Source organism: Dromiciops gliroides, chromosome 3 (genome assembly GCF_019393635.1).
Source record: "Dromiciops gliroides isolate mDroGli1 chromosome 3, mDroGli1.pri, whole genome shotgun sequence".
Lineage (NCBI taxonomy): Eukaryota > Metazoa > Chordata > Mammalia > Microbiotheria > Microbiotheriidae > Dromiciops > Dromiciops gliroides.
This window is the reverse complement of record NC_057863.1, coordinates 366,285,361-366,302,210: the sequence shown is the minus strand read 5'-3', so window position 1 is coordinate 366,302,210 and position 16,850 is coordinate 366,285,361. Positions and strand designations below refer to the sequence as shown.

Here is a 16,850-nt window from a genome sequence, read left to right as displayed (position 1 = left end):
TTCCTAGCTTCTCGTACCCATCTTCTCCTTCTTTCTCGTGCTCCTTTTCGCTTTCCCCATCCCTCGGCATACTCTCCCTCTCCTCTGAGTCAGAGTACCCCTGAGGAGTAATGCTCTGTAAATAAGCCCGGTTCATCAGTAGCTCTGTGGGTTCTAAGTGACCCTTCTCTCGAGCTTCTCTCTCCGCTGCTTCCCTCTCCTCTGCCTCACGTTTACAGTAGGAATACCTGTGATTCATATGTTGTGAATAAGACCCAGAGTGTGAGAAGCGCTTGCCACATTTATCACACTGATAGGGCTTCTCGCCCGAGTGAAGTCGTGAATGCTCGATAAGGTGATGCTTGTGTTTAAATGCTTTCTTGCAAATCTGACACTGATGTGGTCTTTTTCCTAGAAAAAAATAATAAGATTAAAGAATGATTAGAAAGTGTGGATGAGGTGGTTTTCAACAGCTCTTTCAGCGAACGAAATTGATCCTAAGCTTAGATGTGGTTCCTTAAATCTAAAAATCTATAGACCCTATCTCGTGACAAAGTAGTGACAAAACAACGTTTTTTCATCTCATAACTTGGCTTTCTAATGCATGCATCAATAATACATACAATGAACGAAAAAGTTAATAATGGAATATCCTGTGAAAATGGAGTGTTAATTGCTGACTATGTCAAGAAAAGTTTGAGGAACATCTAATTTAGAAGAGACAGAGCATATATTTGGTGATTCATTCACTGTGCTCTTTTTTTTTTTTAAAGTAAGGATTATTGCACTAAAATGGAATTTTTAGGATGAAGACTGCATCATCTTATCTGGCATTTATTCCTCAGATAGTACTCAGATCCTTTGCATGTTACATCATAAGTAATTGCTATGAAGTGGTTATGTCAAACAGGAAAGTCAAATCAGCAATAAACAGGAAACAAGTCAAGGTGATATTGAGAAATAATGTTTTAACACTCATCATTCCAGTAAAAAAAATCAAAGGGAAGAGATCTTTTAAAAAATTTAAATAAAAAAAAGGTGTGCCTTGGAGTCCAAATTGATTCTAAACAGGATTCCCTCCCTGCCTCCCCTAAGTTTTCCATGAGATGTCAGCTACTCGTTGAGTGCTAAAGTACTCCTCAGCAGCAGAATGCAGTATTTCCTTTGGCATCCTAGGCAATTTCTAACCCAGTGTTTGGAACTTGAAACCAGTGCCAAGCCTAAACACATCTGGTTGATTCCAGGCCACAAATAGCACTGGAATGCCTTCAACACCTTCCATAGCTGCCATGCTTAAAAGTTTGATTCCAAAATAGAACTGACAAAAAATACTTATCAGTCTGATGCTTCACAACAAAAATCAGAAATGTGTCATGCAATAGCAAGACATATAATCATAACATATATGTAGCTACAAGTTTCATCAATACAAACTTACATTTCATTCAACTGAATTAAAGAACAACATTAGTATCATCAACCCTGTTTTCATTTGCTAAGTGAGGAGCCCATTCCGCACATGTCATTTTGTAGCTGTATGTAATATCAATTAGTAATTACAAATCTTTAATGATGTAATTGAATGCCTTTATGGAATACTATTATTTTTTTAAAAGCTATGTAGATTGTTATGTACTCTCTCATTAATGGTTTCTATCTTAATGATATATCCCATACAGTTGTGGTGATGAGGCATGACATTAGAGTGTGAATAAGTTATACACCTGAAAGGTAGGAGAAGAGAAGGGTGTTTCTCGGTGACTGTAATGTTATGTCAGAAAAAAGAGCTAAAACTCTACTGGAAGGTTTAAGGCAGCTAATAGTCTGGGGGAAAAACACAATTCAAACCACAAAAAAGCCACTCCTTGTCCCTTGGAAAAGATGTGATGAATGAGCTATACTGAACAGCAGAAGAAAGAATTTCAATGGAGAGCCAAGTGTCTGGAAAGATGGTATGCTCTTTCGTTTGACAGACCACCATGGTGGAAAGGTAATTTAACATGACACAGAATATTTTAAGAAGGTAGGGATCATGCCTTCTTGGAAGGTTCATGCGATTGTGTTACAAGTCTGAGCTTTCTTTTCTGAACTTGACAGTAAATGAAATATTATCAAAAGAGGGTAATAAGTTAGTAGTTAATTCGTTAAATTCCTCCTGAGTGGAAGATGAGTTAGATATGGTTCCTGCCCTCAAAGGAGTTTACAATTTCATAAGGGAGATAAGACCTTTTTCACAAGCAACTCTGATAAAGGGTAGAATTTAAATGTCATAATATATTCACAAAATAGCTATGAACTGAAAATTACCACATCTCTACTCATTGCTAAAATAAGATAATAATTATCTTGAACTTTCTTGTTGAATTTTGGGGTAAATTAAATGAAGTACTCAATTTCCTACATCACTTAGTCAAGGTTCTGTGATTGTGTGTATGTGCGTGTGTGCATGCATGCATGCATGTGTGTGTGTGTGTGTGTGTGTATGTATGTGTATATACATTTTAAGGAGTGAGGCTCAGAGAGTATGAGTGACTTGTCCATGGTCACATAGGAAATTAATGCCAGAGGTGGTTTTTTTTGTACTTAGGTCTTTCTGACTACAAATACAGAACCTATAATTTGATAGCCAGGGTCAAAATATGTGGGAGAAATATTTGAGTCAAAAGCAATATTAATATGAATTAATATCCTTTTGTTACTATAAGGCAGTGTAGGCATGAATGGTAGCAGATCTGCGTCCATACCCACTACTCAACTTAAACTGTTCTCTTTAAGACTAATAACATTTTTATCTACCAGTCTAATGGAATCTTTTCAGTCACATCTTCCTTGACCTGTCTGCAGCTGTTCACAAGATCTACCTTATTTTCTTTGCTATGACTCTGTCATAGATATCTGCTCTCCCCCGTCCAACTCCTTTGCCGATTCAACCTTAAATGTTGGGTATTCACCCAAGGTTTGATGCTTGGTCCTCTTCTCATCTATTTGTACATGCTCTTTTTTTGCAATTTTCTCCATTTCTATGGTTTCCATGATCACCATGTAGTGGTGACACCACAACTACATCACATTTATTAAATTCCAGCTTTTCCCCAGAGCTCTAGTCCTGTATTCCCTCACTGTCAGCTGAATATTTACACCTCATTGTAGCTTAAGTTAAACATGCCTCAAATTTAATTTAACATCTTTAGAACACTGGATTTGGAATCAGCTGACTAAGATATGGACGCTAGTTTTGTCACTTGCTACCTGTGTAACTTTGGGCAAATTATGCAACTTATTTGGCTCTCTCATCTATAAAATACAGGAGTTGAACAGGATGATTTCAAAGGTCCCTTCTACATCTAAATCTATGATCCTTTGATGACACTGTCATCTATCAGTCTCAGTCCCCAAATCAAGTCATTTTGATTCTTTCCTATTTCTTGCATCCACTCAGTTCCTACTGATTTTACTTCTCTCTACCTTGATCTCCATTTATACTGCCACCAAACTGGCTCAGACTCTTAGTACCTTTTGTTTTAATTTTTACAATAGCCTTTTTGTTACAGGAATATTGGCAGCTAGATGGCAATGAGCAGCTAGGTGGTACAGTGGATAGAGGACTGGGCCCTTGAGTCAGGAAGACTCATTTTCCTGAGTTCAAATCTGACCTCAGACACTTACTACTTGTGTGACCCTGGGCAAGTCACTTAACCCTATTTGTCTAAGTTCCTTCTTCTGTAAAATGAGCTGGAGGAAGAAATGGCAAACCACTCCAGTATCTTTGCTAAGAAAACCTCAAGTGGGGGACATGGAGAGTCAGATAGGACTGAAATGACTGAGTAACAACATCAAACTATCCCTGCCCATCCAAATCCTTCACACTGTTGCTCAAGCAATCTTTGTGCACTGTTCATATAATATTTATTCCTTTACTCAAGAATGTACACTCCTTGAGAAAAGAGATTTTAAAAATATGCCTTTCTCTGTATCTCCAGTGATTAGCACAGTGCTTAGGAAATGTTTGAGGAATGACTAACTGACTCCACAGTTTGACTCTGGCTTTAGCTCTTGCTTCTTCTGTTTTTGTATATAGTACTCTGTGGCTAAATTGGAATCTCCTCTGTCATGTGTGATGTGACCTTGTTCTGTATGCTTTCTTCTATATGCCTTTGCTCATACCATTCTCGATGCCTAGAATGGACTTTCTCCTAATCTCTTCCTATGGAAATCCCTCCCTTCCTTCAAATTCACCTCAGGTGCCATCCCTGTTATGTAGGCTTCCCTCACCCTGACCTCCCCTCTCTGCAGAGCTTCCTTTCTCATCTCATTTCAGATGAAACTTTGTTGATGTTCTTTTTTGTACTTTCGAGATTCTAACATTTATTGTAGTATTTTTTCTTCTCCCTCCCCTGACCCCAGCCACTTAATATGACTGTGAGCAAGATAGGGATAAAGACTGGACTTGTGATTTTATTGGTATAGGGAACTCTCAGGTGAGGAAACTCCCTTTATCAAGCAGGTTGGCACCTCCTCTGTGCCTTGTAATTTTAAAGAGATGCCTAAAACATTGAGGCTAAGTGATTTGTCCAAGGTCACACAAACAGTAGGTGTCAGAGTCAAGATTTGAATCCAGATCTTCCTGGCTTCTAGGCCAGCTCTTCATCAGACATTGTGCCATGCTGGTGCTCAGTAGCTGTGTCTCATTTCACCTGTGCATTCCCTGTAGGTCATACAATGTGCTACATCTATGCCCATCTACATATGATAGTGTTTAGTCAATATTTGTGGAGATGAACTGAATAGATGAATTCTTCTAAGTTCTACTGCAACAAATCAACCCAATCAGAATAAATGATATTTCTGGCATCTTGCTAGTCATGCTGCCGTGTGTAGTTAGCTGGATTGTTCTGGTTATTTTGAAAGCAGTTGAGAGTAAGAACGACCGTCCACTGTGGACCAAAATATTGTATGATTTAATCTAAAAAAATAGAGACAAATTTCAGGATAAAGTCCCAAGAATAGAAACTTTTAAAAATCCCCCCCAACCTCTTTTAATGGCTAAATGTAAAACAAGGATCTCTCATGTAACTAAAAAATATGTATTTTCTACTTGGGTCTTGTTCTATTTCAGAATGGCTCCTTTCCTTGGAAGTTCTGTAGGTCAATGGTTCATCTTTTGTTCTCATTTGAAATAAATTGATGGTCTTAATCAGATTGATTAAGAGCACTGAGAGCACTTCTACTTTGGAGTTGCTTTCTGAATCTGCTTTTCATGAGAAAAGCTACAAAATGGACTACCAATGGAATGATTCTTTCTTCCTGAGGGATAATGTTACTAGGAACACAGCATTTGGGGTCTTTAAGAGTAGCATAGGGAGCTTAATTAAATTAGAGCCCATAAAATATTCTGTGACTGGAGATTACTTTCCATAGCATACTGTCACGAATCAAAAATACTTTTATAACATGAAAACATTAATATGGCTTCATGATCTGAAGGCAGTATATGAAGTTTATCTTAAAATATAATGCATTTTCTTTTCGATGAAATCAGAAGAGTTAAGTTCTAAATGAGTCAATTTTAAAATGAATGATGTAATGAAAAGAAAAGTGGATTGTGAACTTGGAGTCCTGATTTTTAGCACCAACTCTGTCATTAACTCACCATGTGAACTTGAGCAAGTCATTTAACTTCTCTGGGCCTCAGTTTCCTCACCTGCAAAATGAGGGAGTTTGGTCTAGATAATGTCTCTTCTAGTTCTGAGTCTATGAGTTGAGGAACAAAGCTTTTATTCTTCCAAGTCATTTGGATACTTGGAAGGAGAAATTGTGATAAAGGGAGGTTGAAAGAGGGAGGTAAAAGAGACAGAGAGGAGAGACAAAGAGACATGAAGAGACAGGGAGGGAAAGGTAGGAGAGACAGAGACAGAGAAAGAAAGAGACAGAGACAGAGAAACACAAACGTTCTAGAAGAAAAAGGAGATATCACAAGGAAATTTGTTGAAGTAAGAACACAGTCTTGGCTTGAACTTACTTAGAATGTAACCCTGAGTAAGTTACTTAAACTCTCTGTGCTTCAGTTTCATCATCTAAAAAATGGGGATAATAATTTTCCTATCCCAGTGGGATGTTTTACAAAAAAAAAAAGGATTTGTGAACCTTAAAACAATATAAATGTGAATAGTACTTTTATTGTTATACATACCAAACAAAAGACAATATTAATGGAGAAAATTATTTGACTCCTGTCACAGACCAATTGATATAACTTCTGGTCTAGTTTAAAGAGATAGTGCCTTAAACATTAATCTTTTGTTCATCTGATTGAAATTAAGAGCTCCTAGGAATACATTTGTATAGGAACAAGGTTTAGAGAAACATCCACATTTCTGAATGCTTAAGGCCTTTTGAGGCTTATTTTTTCTTTAATCTCTAGCCTGATGATTCACCTGGAAGCTAGAATGATGTTTGAAATGAATTATATGGCAGAAGGTTTAGGATATAAAAACAGTAGTGTGTAACCTAAGAAAGAATTTGACTTGTGATTGACTTAACCCCTAGGCTTTCAGTTCATTTTGAATAAAGAAGACCTAAGGAAGTTAGTGGAGTAGATACATGAGTCCCAATAGTGTATGATCAAAGGAATTTTCAAATTAGTATTTTAAAGCAAGCCATACATAGAATTCACAAGCTTTCTTTGTATAAATTAACATTTTTGGTGCCAGAATGCTGCAAAAATCAATCCTTAAGAGGATTTTTTTTCCACTCAGAAAAAGAGACTAAGAAGTTATGGATTTCAAAAATTAAAGATTATGTTGCTCTCTTAATGATGCTCAAAGTAAGTTCATTGTAAGCAAGGATCAAGTAGAGTGAGAGAGACAGCTGGGGACAAAAGGTAATGGTAGATTGGCTTTCAACAAATGAACTTTAAAATATAAATTTACCAAAGTGCCTTGTCCTAAAGACCAACTGAAATACCTCAGACACTCTTTTGGTATATCATAAAATGAGCTAAGACTTCCTAGCTACCATATGCCTCACAACATCAGCAATAATGAAAATTGCTTGCAAACCAAAGCAGCAGTGGCCATCTCTGAATACATTTTTGGTTAACTTTAGCAATGTCATGACCATAGCCTTGTAAGCTAACAACAGGCTAGAATCTTCTAGGAAAACTAATTCAACAGGTCAAAGATAAAAGTACATAGGATTTGTCAAGAATGTATGTATCATAATTTCCTCCTTGCTCTTACTTTTAAAAAGAAAACATTGTAAATGTTAAGCTATGAATTCAGCTGATGCATTATTATCAGTGACAAATTTAGAATACCTATCTGAATATTTATTTTATTAACTTCATTGTGAACAAACTTAGAGAGTTAGTTCCCTTTAACAATAATTTTTGAGACTCATTGATGAAGTATAAAAACATTACCTAGTCATTTATAAAAATATAAGACCTGGGGGGTGGCTAGGTGGTGCAGTGAATAAAGCACCGGCCCTGGATTCAGGGGTACCTGAGTTCAAATCCGGCCTCAGACACTTGACACTTGCCAGCTGTGTGACCCTGGGCAAGTCACTTAACCCCCATTGCCCCGCAAAAACCAACCAACCAAACAAACAAAAATACAAGAACTGGATATTCAATTAAAAAAAGGAAACTGACTAAATTTCTATGTTATTTTACGGGGATAGAAAATGCATAAAATCTTCATTTTGGTGGGAACCAAGGCTCAGAAATAAGGAAAATTTGTCATATGTTGGTTCAAGAGAACAAGAAGTTGACAAGCCTAAAAGCTAATAAAGTGGAAAACTAACAGCAGGATTGTTACCCACTAATCCAGAGAAGTGAGATTATTACCATCCTGTTGATAGGAAGTATACTTCAAGGCATCAGATCTCACATCTTAAAAGAGCAAAATCTTTTATTTTGTTTTGTTTAAATGCAGTTTATTTTGGAAAAAAATTTCAATCATTATTCATCCTTCTGCTTGTCAACTTTTGGGCTTTTAATGTCATTAAGATTATTGACCTTAGAGTCAATCTGCTTGTGAGAGTCAGCTCTATTTTACTATATATGGAGGGCAGCTCTAAGATAAGACCTTTACAGAAGCTGGGCTGTAAAAGGTAATGTTTGGGGCAGCTAGGTGGTGCAGTGGATAAAGTACTGGCCCTGGATTCAGGAGTACCTGAGTTCAAATCTGGCCTCAGACACTTGACACATACTAGCTGTGTGACCCTGGGCAAGTCACTTAAGCCCCATTGCCCCGCAAAAAAAAAAAGGTGTTTGTGCATGGTTGTGTTAAAATTATTCAGATACAGAAAAGTGTCTTTACTACTGCTTCTGTTAAACAGTGGGGTTTAAATTGTGATACATATGAAACAGATTTTTCATAACTGAACATGCTTAAAAAAATTAAAGTTAGCATAATTTTCTAATCTAAAAGGGCCAATTTTTGTAGGGTCTATAATTATCCTCAGATATCGACAAAAATATTTATGAATGAAGTACAAGGATGGGGAAAGTTTTTAAGCACAATGCATTTTCTGGTTATGAATTCAAATTAATTTGTAACTAAACTTTTAATAATACTTCCTCTTTCTCTTATTCCATATCCTTACTTTTTTCCAAATAATTCTAGTTGTTTGACAAAGACTTTGCTTAGAAGATCCAAATAATTGAAAATCAAAATGTTAAGATATTCATATTCTGTCTCTCTCTTCTCTCCCTCCCTCCCTCCCTTTTTCTCTCCCCCTCTCTCTCCCTCTCTCTGTCTTTCTCATTTGGTTGATTATTCCCTTCCTTTATCTACTAATAGAATTCTTCATCCATTCAGTTAAAGTTAAGGATACAGGAAAGATAAGTGTGGTCAAGTTGAAAGAATGCTGTATTAAAAATCAGGATTCCATAGTTTTCCTTCCAGTCCAAACTGTCTAATAGCTAGGCCCAAACTCAAAACTCCATCTTCCTTTCTCTTGAATTCAGGAAAGCATCCTCCATGACAAATATATTCTTTCCTTATCATCTCTCCCTTTTAGAATCATTATTTTCCATCAGTGTTCACTCACTTTTGGTGCCACACTCTTCTTGAAGTCTTCCTTTCCTGAACACCGGCTCCGCGCCCCCCCCCCCCTCCTCACCCCGGCCAGTTTTTAGTTTCTCTTCTTCACTTTTCCTTGTATTATACTTTGATATAAGTGGAAGTCTCTTCATCCTAAACCCCAACCCACTAGCATGTCAACTTCTGGAAAGGAGGGATCATTTTTCATTATATGTTTGTATTCTCAACACCAAGCATGAAGCCTTGATAGTCATTTATTGAATTGAATTGAATTCCTGCTCTGCCAGCTTTAGCTGTGTTATGAGACACTTAACTTTACTATGTTTTCATTTTTTTCCAACCTACCAAATAAAGACCTAGGTTACAGACTCACATCTAGCTCTAAGGTTCTTTTCTGATTTAGAATCCTAAAAAGGGAGGAAAAGCATACTTATCTCAATGGTAGAGTGGAGAAGTGATAGCAACACTTAATTGAGAATCAGAAGATGAGCTCTGATTCTACTTACATTAACCAGTTGTATGACCTTGGGCAAATAGATGTGAAGTAATGGAAAGGACCCTTAACTCCAAGTCAGAATCGGAAGCCTGATTCTAACCAGGTGTGTGACCTTACCTCTCTGAGACTCAGTTTCCTCACTTGTCAAAAGAGGATAATAATATCCCCCATGCCTACTTTACAGGGAAATTGTGAGACAAGCACATTGTAAAATTTAAACTTCTATATAGACTTGAGGTATTATGAAAATGTTCATTGCTTAATGCAAACATTTACATAGTGCTTTAAGGTTTGCAAAGGACTTTGCATGTATCATTTCATCCTCACATAAAAACTTTATAGGTCAGGATGCTTGGTATTATTATTCCTGTTTTATAGATAAGGAAACTATGCCTAAGAGAGGTTAGGTGAGTAGCCCATGGTCAAGCACACAGAATGTTATAAACCACTCCATTCCCCCCTAGAAAAATGTTATTTCCTTAAAGGGAATGGATTATTTTTCCTTTTATTTTGGTGTCCCCAACACTTTGTATAGGGATTTGCACATAGAAGGGTTTAATAAATGCTTATTGGATTAGATCGGAAGCAGGATTTGAACCCATATCTCTCCTGACTACAACTCCAGTTCTTTTTCATTGTATTATAGACCTTTCTAAACTTCGGGTAGAGAATGAAATTTAACAAGACGATACCTAAGTTTTCTTCTCACTTTAACTCTCTATGATTCTATGGCTAACCACTCACCATAGCTATACATATAACCATACTCCATCCTAACCAAATCCTGATCCATCCTAAATCAATCCCCTCTTTCAGCTTGTTCAACCTGGAAAAACACAGGACCAACAACGCAAAATAGACCTGTGGATGTGGTGAGCAAATCGTCTCCCCACATTAAAAGTCATCAAAACTTCACCCTTACATTTGGCCTGTGTCCATCAGGATGTACAGTTTTGTTGACATTTTCCACAGCATTACAGAATCATGAAACTTGAGAGTTGGAAGGGATGTCAGTGGCCATTTGTCAACCCATCCCCGAACAAGAATTCCCTCTACAACATACCCGACAAGTGGTCATCCAGCCTTTGCTTGAAGACCTCCAATGAGAGGGAACACAACACCTCCCGAGGTAGCCCATTCCACTTTTGGATAGCTCCAATTGTTAGCAAGTTCTTCCTTATTTTGTACCATTTCCCAAAGTTAGGAGTGCATGAATTAGGGATGAAGTAATACATTTTAAGGATTTTTATTTAGTTTTCCATCCAAAGATACTTTCATTATCTCCTTTAGAATACAACTTCACACATTATGCATCCCTTTCTACTTCCTCTTTCAGGATTTGTGGATGGTACTAGCATGGTTACCTTCACTTCAGGTCATCTATGGAGCCTATCTATAGCTGTGCTTACATACTCCCAAAATATTCCACAAACAACAGCAGCAATAGCTGGTTGTTGGTGTTGTATCGATGAAACAGACAATTGGTTCACTGACTTATTTTCAAGCAGATGTTTTAATAGAGTATAGTCACAGTCTAAGAATACCAAGATTCATCTGATACCTCATCTTCTGATTGCCATGTCCTCTCATGGCACTACCCACTAAGCTATTCTCTGACATAATTTGTGAATTCAGCTTACAGATAAGTCAAAATAGGTGAAGACAAATGCATTCATAATTATACACACGATCCAATAAACAGGCAAAGAAAAAAAAGTCCAACTGAGCTAGGCAAAAGCATTATTTCTTCCTTGTTGAAAGTATCAGCATATGCTACATCTTATGTCGCACAAGTGTACTCATTAAATATTATGAAATGTACAGCATGCAGTGAAGCTCTAACTAGCTAGTTAAAGTCATTCATACCTGTGTGTTCATATTTATGTCGCAGAAGGGAACTGCTTTTCTGGAATGTCTTGTCACATAAGTCACATGCATACATGCCACTCTCTGTCTTCTTGATCTTCTTTCGGGACAGACAGGAATCAGAATCTGTCATGTCATCTAGGCTGACATGTAGTCTTGTGTTCCATCAAGCAATTCTCCCTACGATGGAATCAAACAGTTTATCTAACACATTCTATTTCTTTTGCCCTACTTTTTTACCACACTCTGAAAACTCACAATGTGACCTTTAGAAATTCTCAAAGACAATACCTACAAATTGATCTAGGTTATTTAATTTTAAATGACATGCTTCAAATTGTACACCATTCTATTTCATCTCAGATATGAACATTATAGGAAACACTTCTGTCCTGGAGAGCAGATTTGACTGCTTTTTTTTTTTTTACAAGATAAAATCATAAACTACATAGTTAAAAAATGAATGTTGATAAGAAAAATTTTAAATGAATTCATGAAATAACTATAAGAAAAAACTCAAGACTTGAATTTGTTTATTTTTCTATGGTTGAACTTTAGAGATAACTGTAGCTGTAGAAAAACCATTTTAATTGAATTTTATATTTAGGTACAAAATGTTATTATTATGCAATCTATTTAAATGTATGTCTACTGACTAAAGGCCTCAAGCTATATTTTTATATTTAATTTTGTAATTTGAAATAGGGAATATTAATAACACTTTTTATCAATGTTCTATCTATGTTAAAACAGCCTTCAGCATTAAGCAATAATGAATGTGGATCAGTAAATTATTAAATTTCTTGATATTTATTTTGTCTTGATCCTAAGGAGTGCAAACTGCATGATAACATACATTTCCATTTGCTATCACACAGTTCAGTTTTCTTAGGACTTACGTCTGCACTAATTAATATTAGAGAAGATTAAATAGGCTTAAATACATTTACAAAGAGGGCAGATGTACTGTAAATTGGAATACTGGAACAGCTGTTATGGAGGTGCAGGGCTGCTTGTGCTCTTATTGTGAGGCAAGGATGACTCTCCATGATGTGAAAATGTACCTGATTTCTACATTTGAAATTGTAAAACATTTACTAGTCAGTAAAATTACTAATGGAACTTAATAAGACATAAGGGAATGTCTTAAAGTATTTTTAAAATGATTCTTCAGAATCATTCACTTCACTAAACTATGTTAGACACACACATATACACACATACACAGAGAGTACATATATCTGTTCTTACATATTGTGAACATCTGTAAAGGTATGTGACTGCTGTGGACTATAATTTTTGGCATATACATAAGGTCTACCAAATGTTGTTAGCAATATAAAATTCTAATGGCTGACAAATACAATATAAATAAACCTCAAAAAAAAATGGTAAGTTCTTCCAAATGTGCTTTTATCTTTTTTCTTTCTTTCTTTCTTTCTTTTGCAAATGTGCTTACATAGTACAGTATTCCAGTGTTATATCCATTTATTTTTCTAGCCCACTCAGTTTTTCAAGTTCAAGTTAAAATAAACATTTCGATTTCTGCTAAAAATACATCAACATTTGATTCCTCCCTCTCCCCAGATTATTTTTTCCTAGGAGAACATAATCTTTACAATTTTCAGCTGTCCGTTTCCTGGTAGAAAACACAGCCAAGATGTCCCATACCTGAAATCCTTGTTTCCGTTGGTACTTTCTCCTTTGCTGCATGTCAGCAAAAGTAGCTGCTCCAGTTGGGTAGGTATAGGCCATATGTGGTAGGAAGCTCATCTGATCGAGTCCCGGGTACGGTCGCAGCCCGGGAATACTGGTCTGCACTGGCGGCATAAATGTGGCAGGGGGAAATGCGCTTTGTGGTGGAAGGGTCGTGTATAAAGGTTTGGCACTAAATGGGTTCATACTGAATACTGGATTAGTGCTTTTGTTATCCAAGTTATTTGAATTTGAAAACTCCTTCTTGATAAAAGTCAAGTTTAGAGGTTCATCTGAATTTTCAGATGATAAAGAAACACTGTTATGGTCTAAATTTATGCTACTAGCTTTTGTTTTGTTCTTTGTGGCTATAATACTTTTGGGTTCCTTCATTTGTTTTGGTAATGACAAGTCCAAAGGCTCAGCCTGTAGCTCCTCAGAGGAGAAACTGTTTGGAGTGTAAGAACTACTATGGGAGTTTTTAGAAGATGTGGAGGAAAGATTTAAAGGAGAAGGAGTATTACTCCTTGAGTGGTCCAATTTATCAACAACTGGTTTAATATTGGTAAAGTGGGTAGGTTTTGTTAGCCTGAGAGGAGTATCACAATTAGTAACACTGTTATGGAGTTCAGCTATAGATGGTGACGTTATAGAGTCCATAGGCTTTACAGGAGACCTGGCTGATAAAGAGTCTTTAGTGGGTGTGTTGTTGGTGGCAGCCAGCGCCACCTTGGCACTGGTCCTTTCCAGTGATGGTGACCTGGAATTTGAATACTGGTATACTTTTCGTTGTTCAAACCATTCCTTCACAAATTCCTGAGGAAGGCCAACAGCAATGGAAATTTTCAGTAGTTCATCAGAGTTAGGTTCCATATTCATAGCATAATATGCTTTAAGTACAGACATGTGGTCCTTGTATGGGTTGATAGGGTTAGTCATTCCTTTCTCAGAAAGTACTGATGACAACAGAAGAGCTTTATTATCAACAAACATTTCAGATTTGTTGGGAACTATGCTTTCATGAGGTTGAAGGACTGCTTTGATTTCTTCATTCATTTTGCAAAGATAACGCTCATGCTGGTGTAAGGGAATGGGACCAGGAAAACTTTCTTTACAGAACTGGCATGAAAACGGAGTGGATATATTATGGTTCTCAATCATTTTGTCTTCTGTGACCAAATCTATTAAAGTACGCAACTTCTCCTTCTTAATGTTACTTAGCGGCCTCCTTGAGTCAGTGGTTAAGCTCTGGAGGCAAGCTTTGGCTTCATTAAACTTTCTCTAAAGTATAGTCAATAATACTTTTAGTGGCACCGTTATGACTCACGACTGGAAGACCCACAGGTGGAATATTAGGAGAAGTGACTCCTTGTTCCTCAGCTTGAGAGCATGGATCCTTCATGTGATAACCCTTTAGCTTTGAGATTTCTTCAGCCTTGCAATCCATTTTTTGCCTGGAAACCGTGTTATCCACAATCTGTAGAACTTTCTGTACCTCGCTTAAATTACTACCTAGCGTAGGAAACCCAAGTAGAGGGGCTTCCATCCCTACACCTAAGTGCTGCATTGGACTTTGAGCAGAGGGATGAACTCCTAATGGGCTGGTTGCTCCAAGTCCACCATTCATAAAAGGACTACCGCCACTAAACCCATGTGTGGCCATAAGAACTTTATAGTCATTGAAATCTAGTGGTTCTGTTTTAATTTTAAGTAAGCCCGTTTGTTCAGACATATTAAGTGGTTTTCCATTCTCCAATTTGTTTCTCAGCTGCGAAATGGCTGAATTAGTAGGAGAGGAAGAAACAGAATTAGGAGAAGAACCCGTCTTGATATTGTTTCTCATTCGACCATTTACGGAGATTAAACCAATGCATTTCTTGCTGCTGATGTGTGAACTGTAGGAGCCAGAGTGTGAGAAACGTTTTCTTGCAGTTGGGGCACTCATACGGTTTTTCACCTAAAATGATAATTAAAACAAACATTATCCTATCTTATGAGAGGTAGGAATCTGATTCAGCTACCTGGGTAGCCACTCAAGTGATTAAGTGGAAAGGGCAAAAATGATGCTACTCTATGTTCCAAGTGTTTAAGTCAGAATTATTTGACCATAACTGTTTCCTAGGCTTTATCTACACTGAGTTGACATAGTTCAAGATGTCAGCTGTGCAAGGTGAACAGCTATCTATTCTGCTCTCAGGAAAGATTCCGAATCTCCCTTTGCCATCGGCAGCCTCCCATTTTAACAGTGTGTCAGATTAATGTGTGGTCAATAGCACAATAAAGATGTCACACTATTTAAAGGGGAGTGGAGCCATGGTTTTAATCAACTTTGTAGAGATTCCATTGATTCCACCAATCCTACAAGTCCTTTGAATAGCTTCCAATTTGGTAATAAAATGCTTGGCAGAGCTATCAGACTTGTTCTGGGGTGAAATCTAAGTGGTAGGTTTTTCTTTTGCTCAAACACAAGATTGAAGTAACATTTAGAAAATCTCTGCCTGAGCTTTCCAACAAAAGTCTTAATTCATATGATTATGTGGAACTTTCTTATATCTTTCTTAGTTATAAAAAGATAAAACACATTGAATATCTCTACCTTCCCCCACCCCCTTTTGAAACTGAAGGCTTTTTTAGGCCAAAAGATTATTCAATATATGCAAGAGTTCAAGGGAGGAGGGGGAACCCATGTATATTTCTTTGAGCTCTGGGAACAAAGAAAAGCCATTTATAATTTTTAATAAGTGTTAGTATAACAAATCTTTTCACAAGACAGTGCTATTAATGGTAGGACAAATCTCATGAGGATGAGTCAGGCACACATAATTTATGAAATACCTTAGTAGCTCTAAAAAGCTACAAACAGAACTGTGTAAATTTTAAACAATCTTTAAAACTCAGCTAATTAAACAGAATGCAAATGAGAGCACCAGCACCTCTGCTACTCACCACTGTGAATTCGCCAGGTGTTCCTTCAGATGGTGTTTATATTTGAAGCCTTGCCACACTCTGTGCATTTGAACTTGCGATTACCTGCTCCTTGGGTCAGCATTTGATGCTAGGAAAGGAACAGAGGCAGATATCAGTCATATGCAGGAGGAACAAAGACATTTTGGTAGAATATAAAGGACACCTCCTTTTTCAGATAGGCCAAAAGGTCTGTGTACACATTCATTTCTTTGCCCAGTCTTTCAGTATTGTCATAAAAGTTATAATGTTTGCAGTAAACTGAAACAAATAGAAAAAAAGTGCTTTAGCACAAGTATCCAATATTTGCTTCAGAATTGTTTTTGAACCCTCTTCTCCAAAATGTCTCTTTAAGTTGTACTGAGATGAGAGGAAGTTATTTATATAAATGTTTGTAGTTCTTCACATTCACCACAAAATTAAAAACGTGGGAATTCCCTACTCTATTGCACCAGACAGAGACTGACAAAGGGGAAATGGACCCTTTTCCTGAAAATTCTAAGTAATCTTGAAAATGTGAAACCACAATAATTAAATTTTCTTTACAAGTTTAAAGTGCATCATTCTCTGCTGTGGCAATTTCAAATTTAAAGAAGTAAAAAGACTTGATCATAAATGTTTCATCATTCAGTAAACATATTTAAAAATCCTTTTCAGGATGCTAGTTTGAAACATAAACGATTTTTTTTTCATCAAGGTGTTGCATATCAGACTTCATTCACTATAAAATGTAAGAGACAACATCCCAGGTGATAACTTCTTCAGCATTTTTAACACAGGAATCGATTCAGATAGTTTTCATT

The 16,850-nt window shown here is 36.8% G+C and overlaps 1 protein-coding gene across 1 annotated transcript in view; it reads right to left on the bottom strand.

Moving 5' to 3' along the window:
* The window catches only part of ZEB2 (zinc finger E-box binding homeobox 2), a 147,243-nt gene that overhangs the window by 5,539 nt on the left and 124,854 nt on the right, over positions 1-16,850 (bottom strand). Inside the window, 9 exon segments of the mRNA XM_043998608.1 lie at positions 1-390; positions 11,389-11,532; positions 11,535-11,568; positions 13,060-14,355; positions 14,357-15,007; positions 15,009-15,040; positions 16,030-16,042; positions 16,044-16,078; positions 16,081-16,138. The exon segment at positions 1-390 is cut by the window's left edge and continues 5,539 nt beyond it. Of these exon segments, the coding sequence (XP_043854543.1) occupies positions 1-390; positions 11,389-11,532; positions 11,535-11,568; positions 13,060-14,355; positions 14,357-15,007; positions 15,009-15,040; positions 16,030-16,042; positions 16,044-16,078; positions 16,081-16,138 (2,653 nt within the window).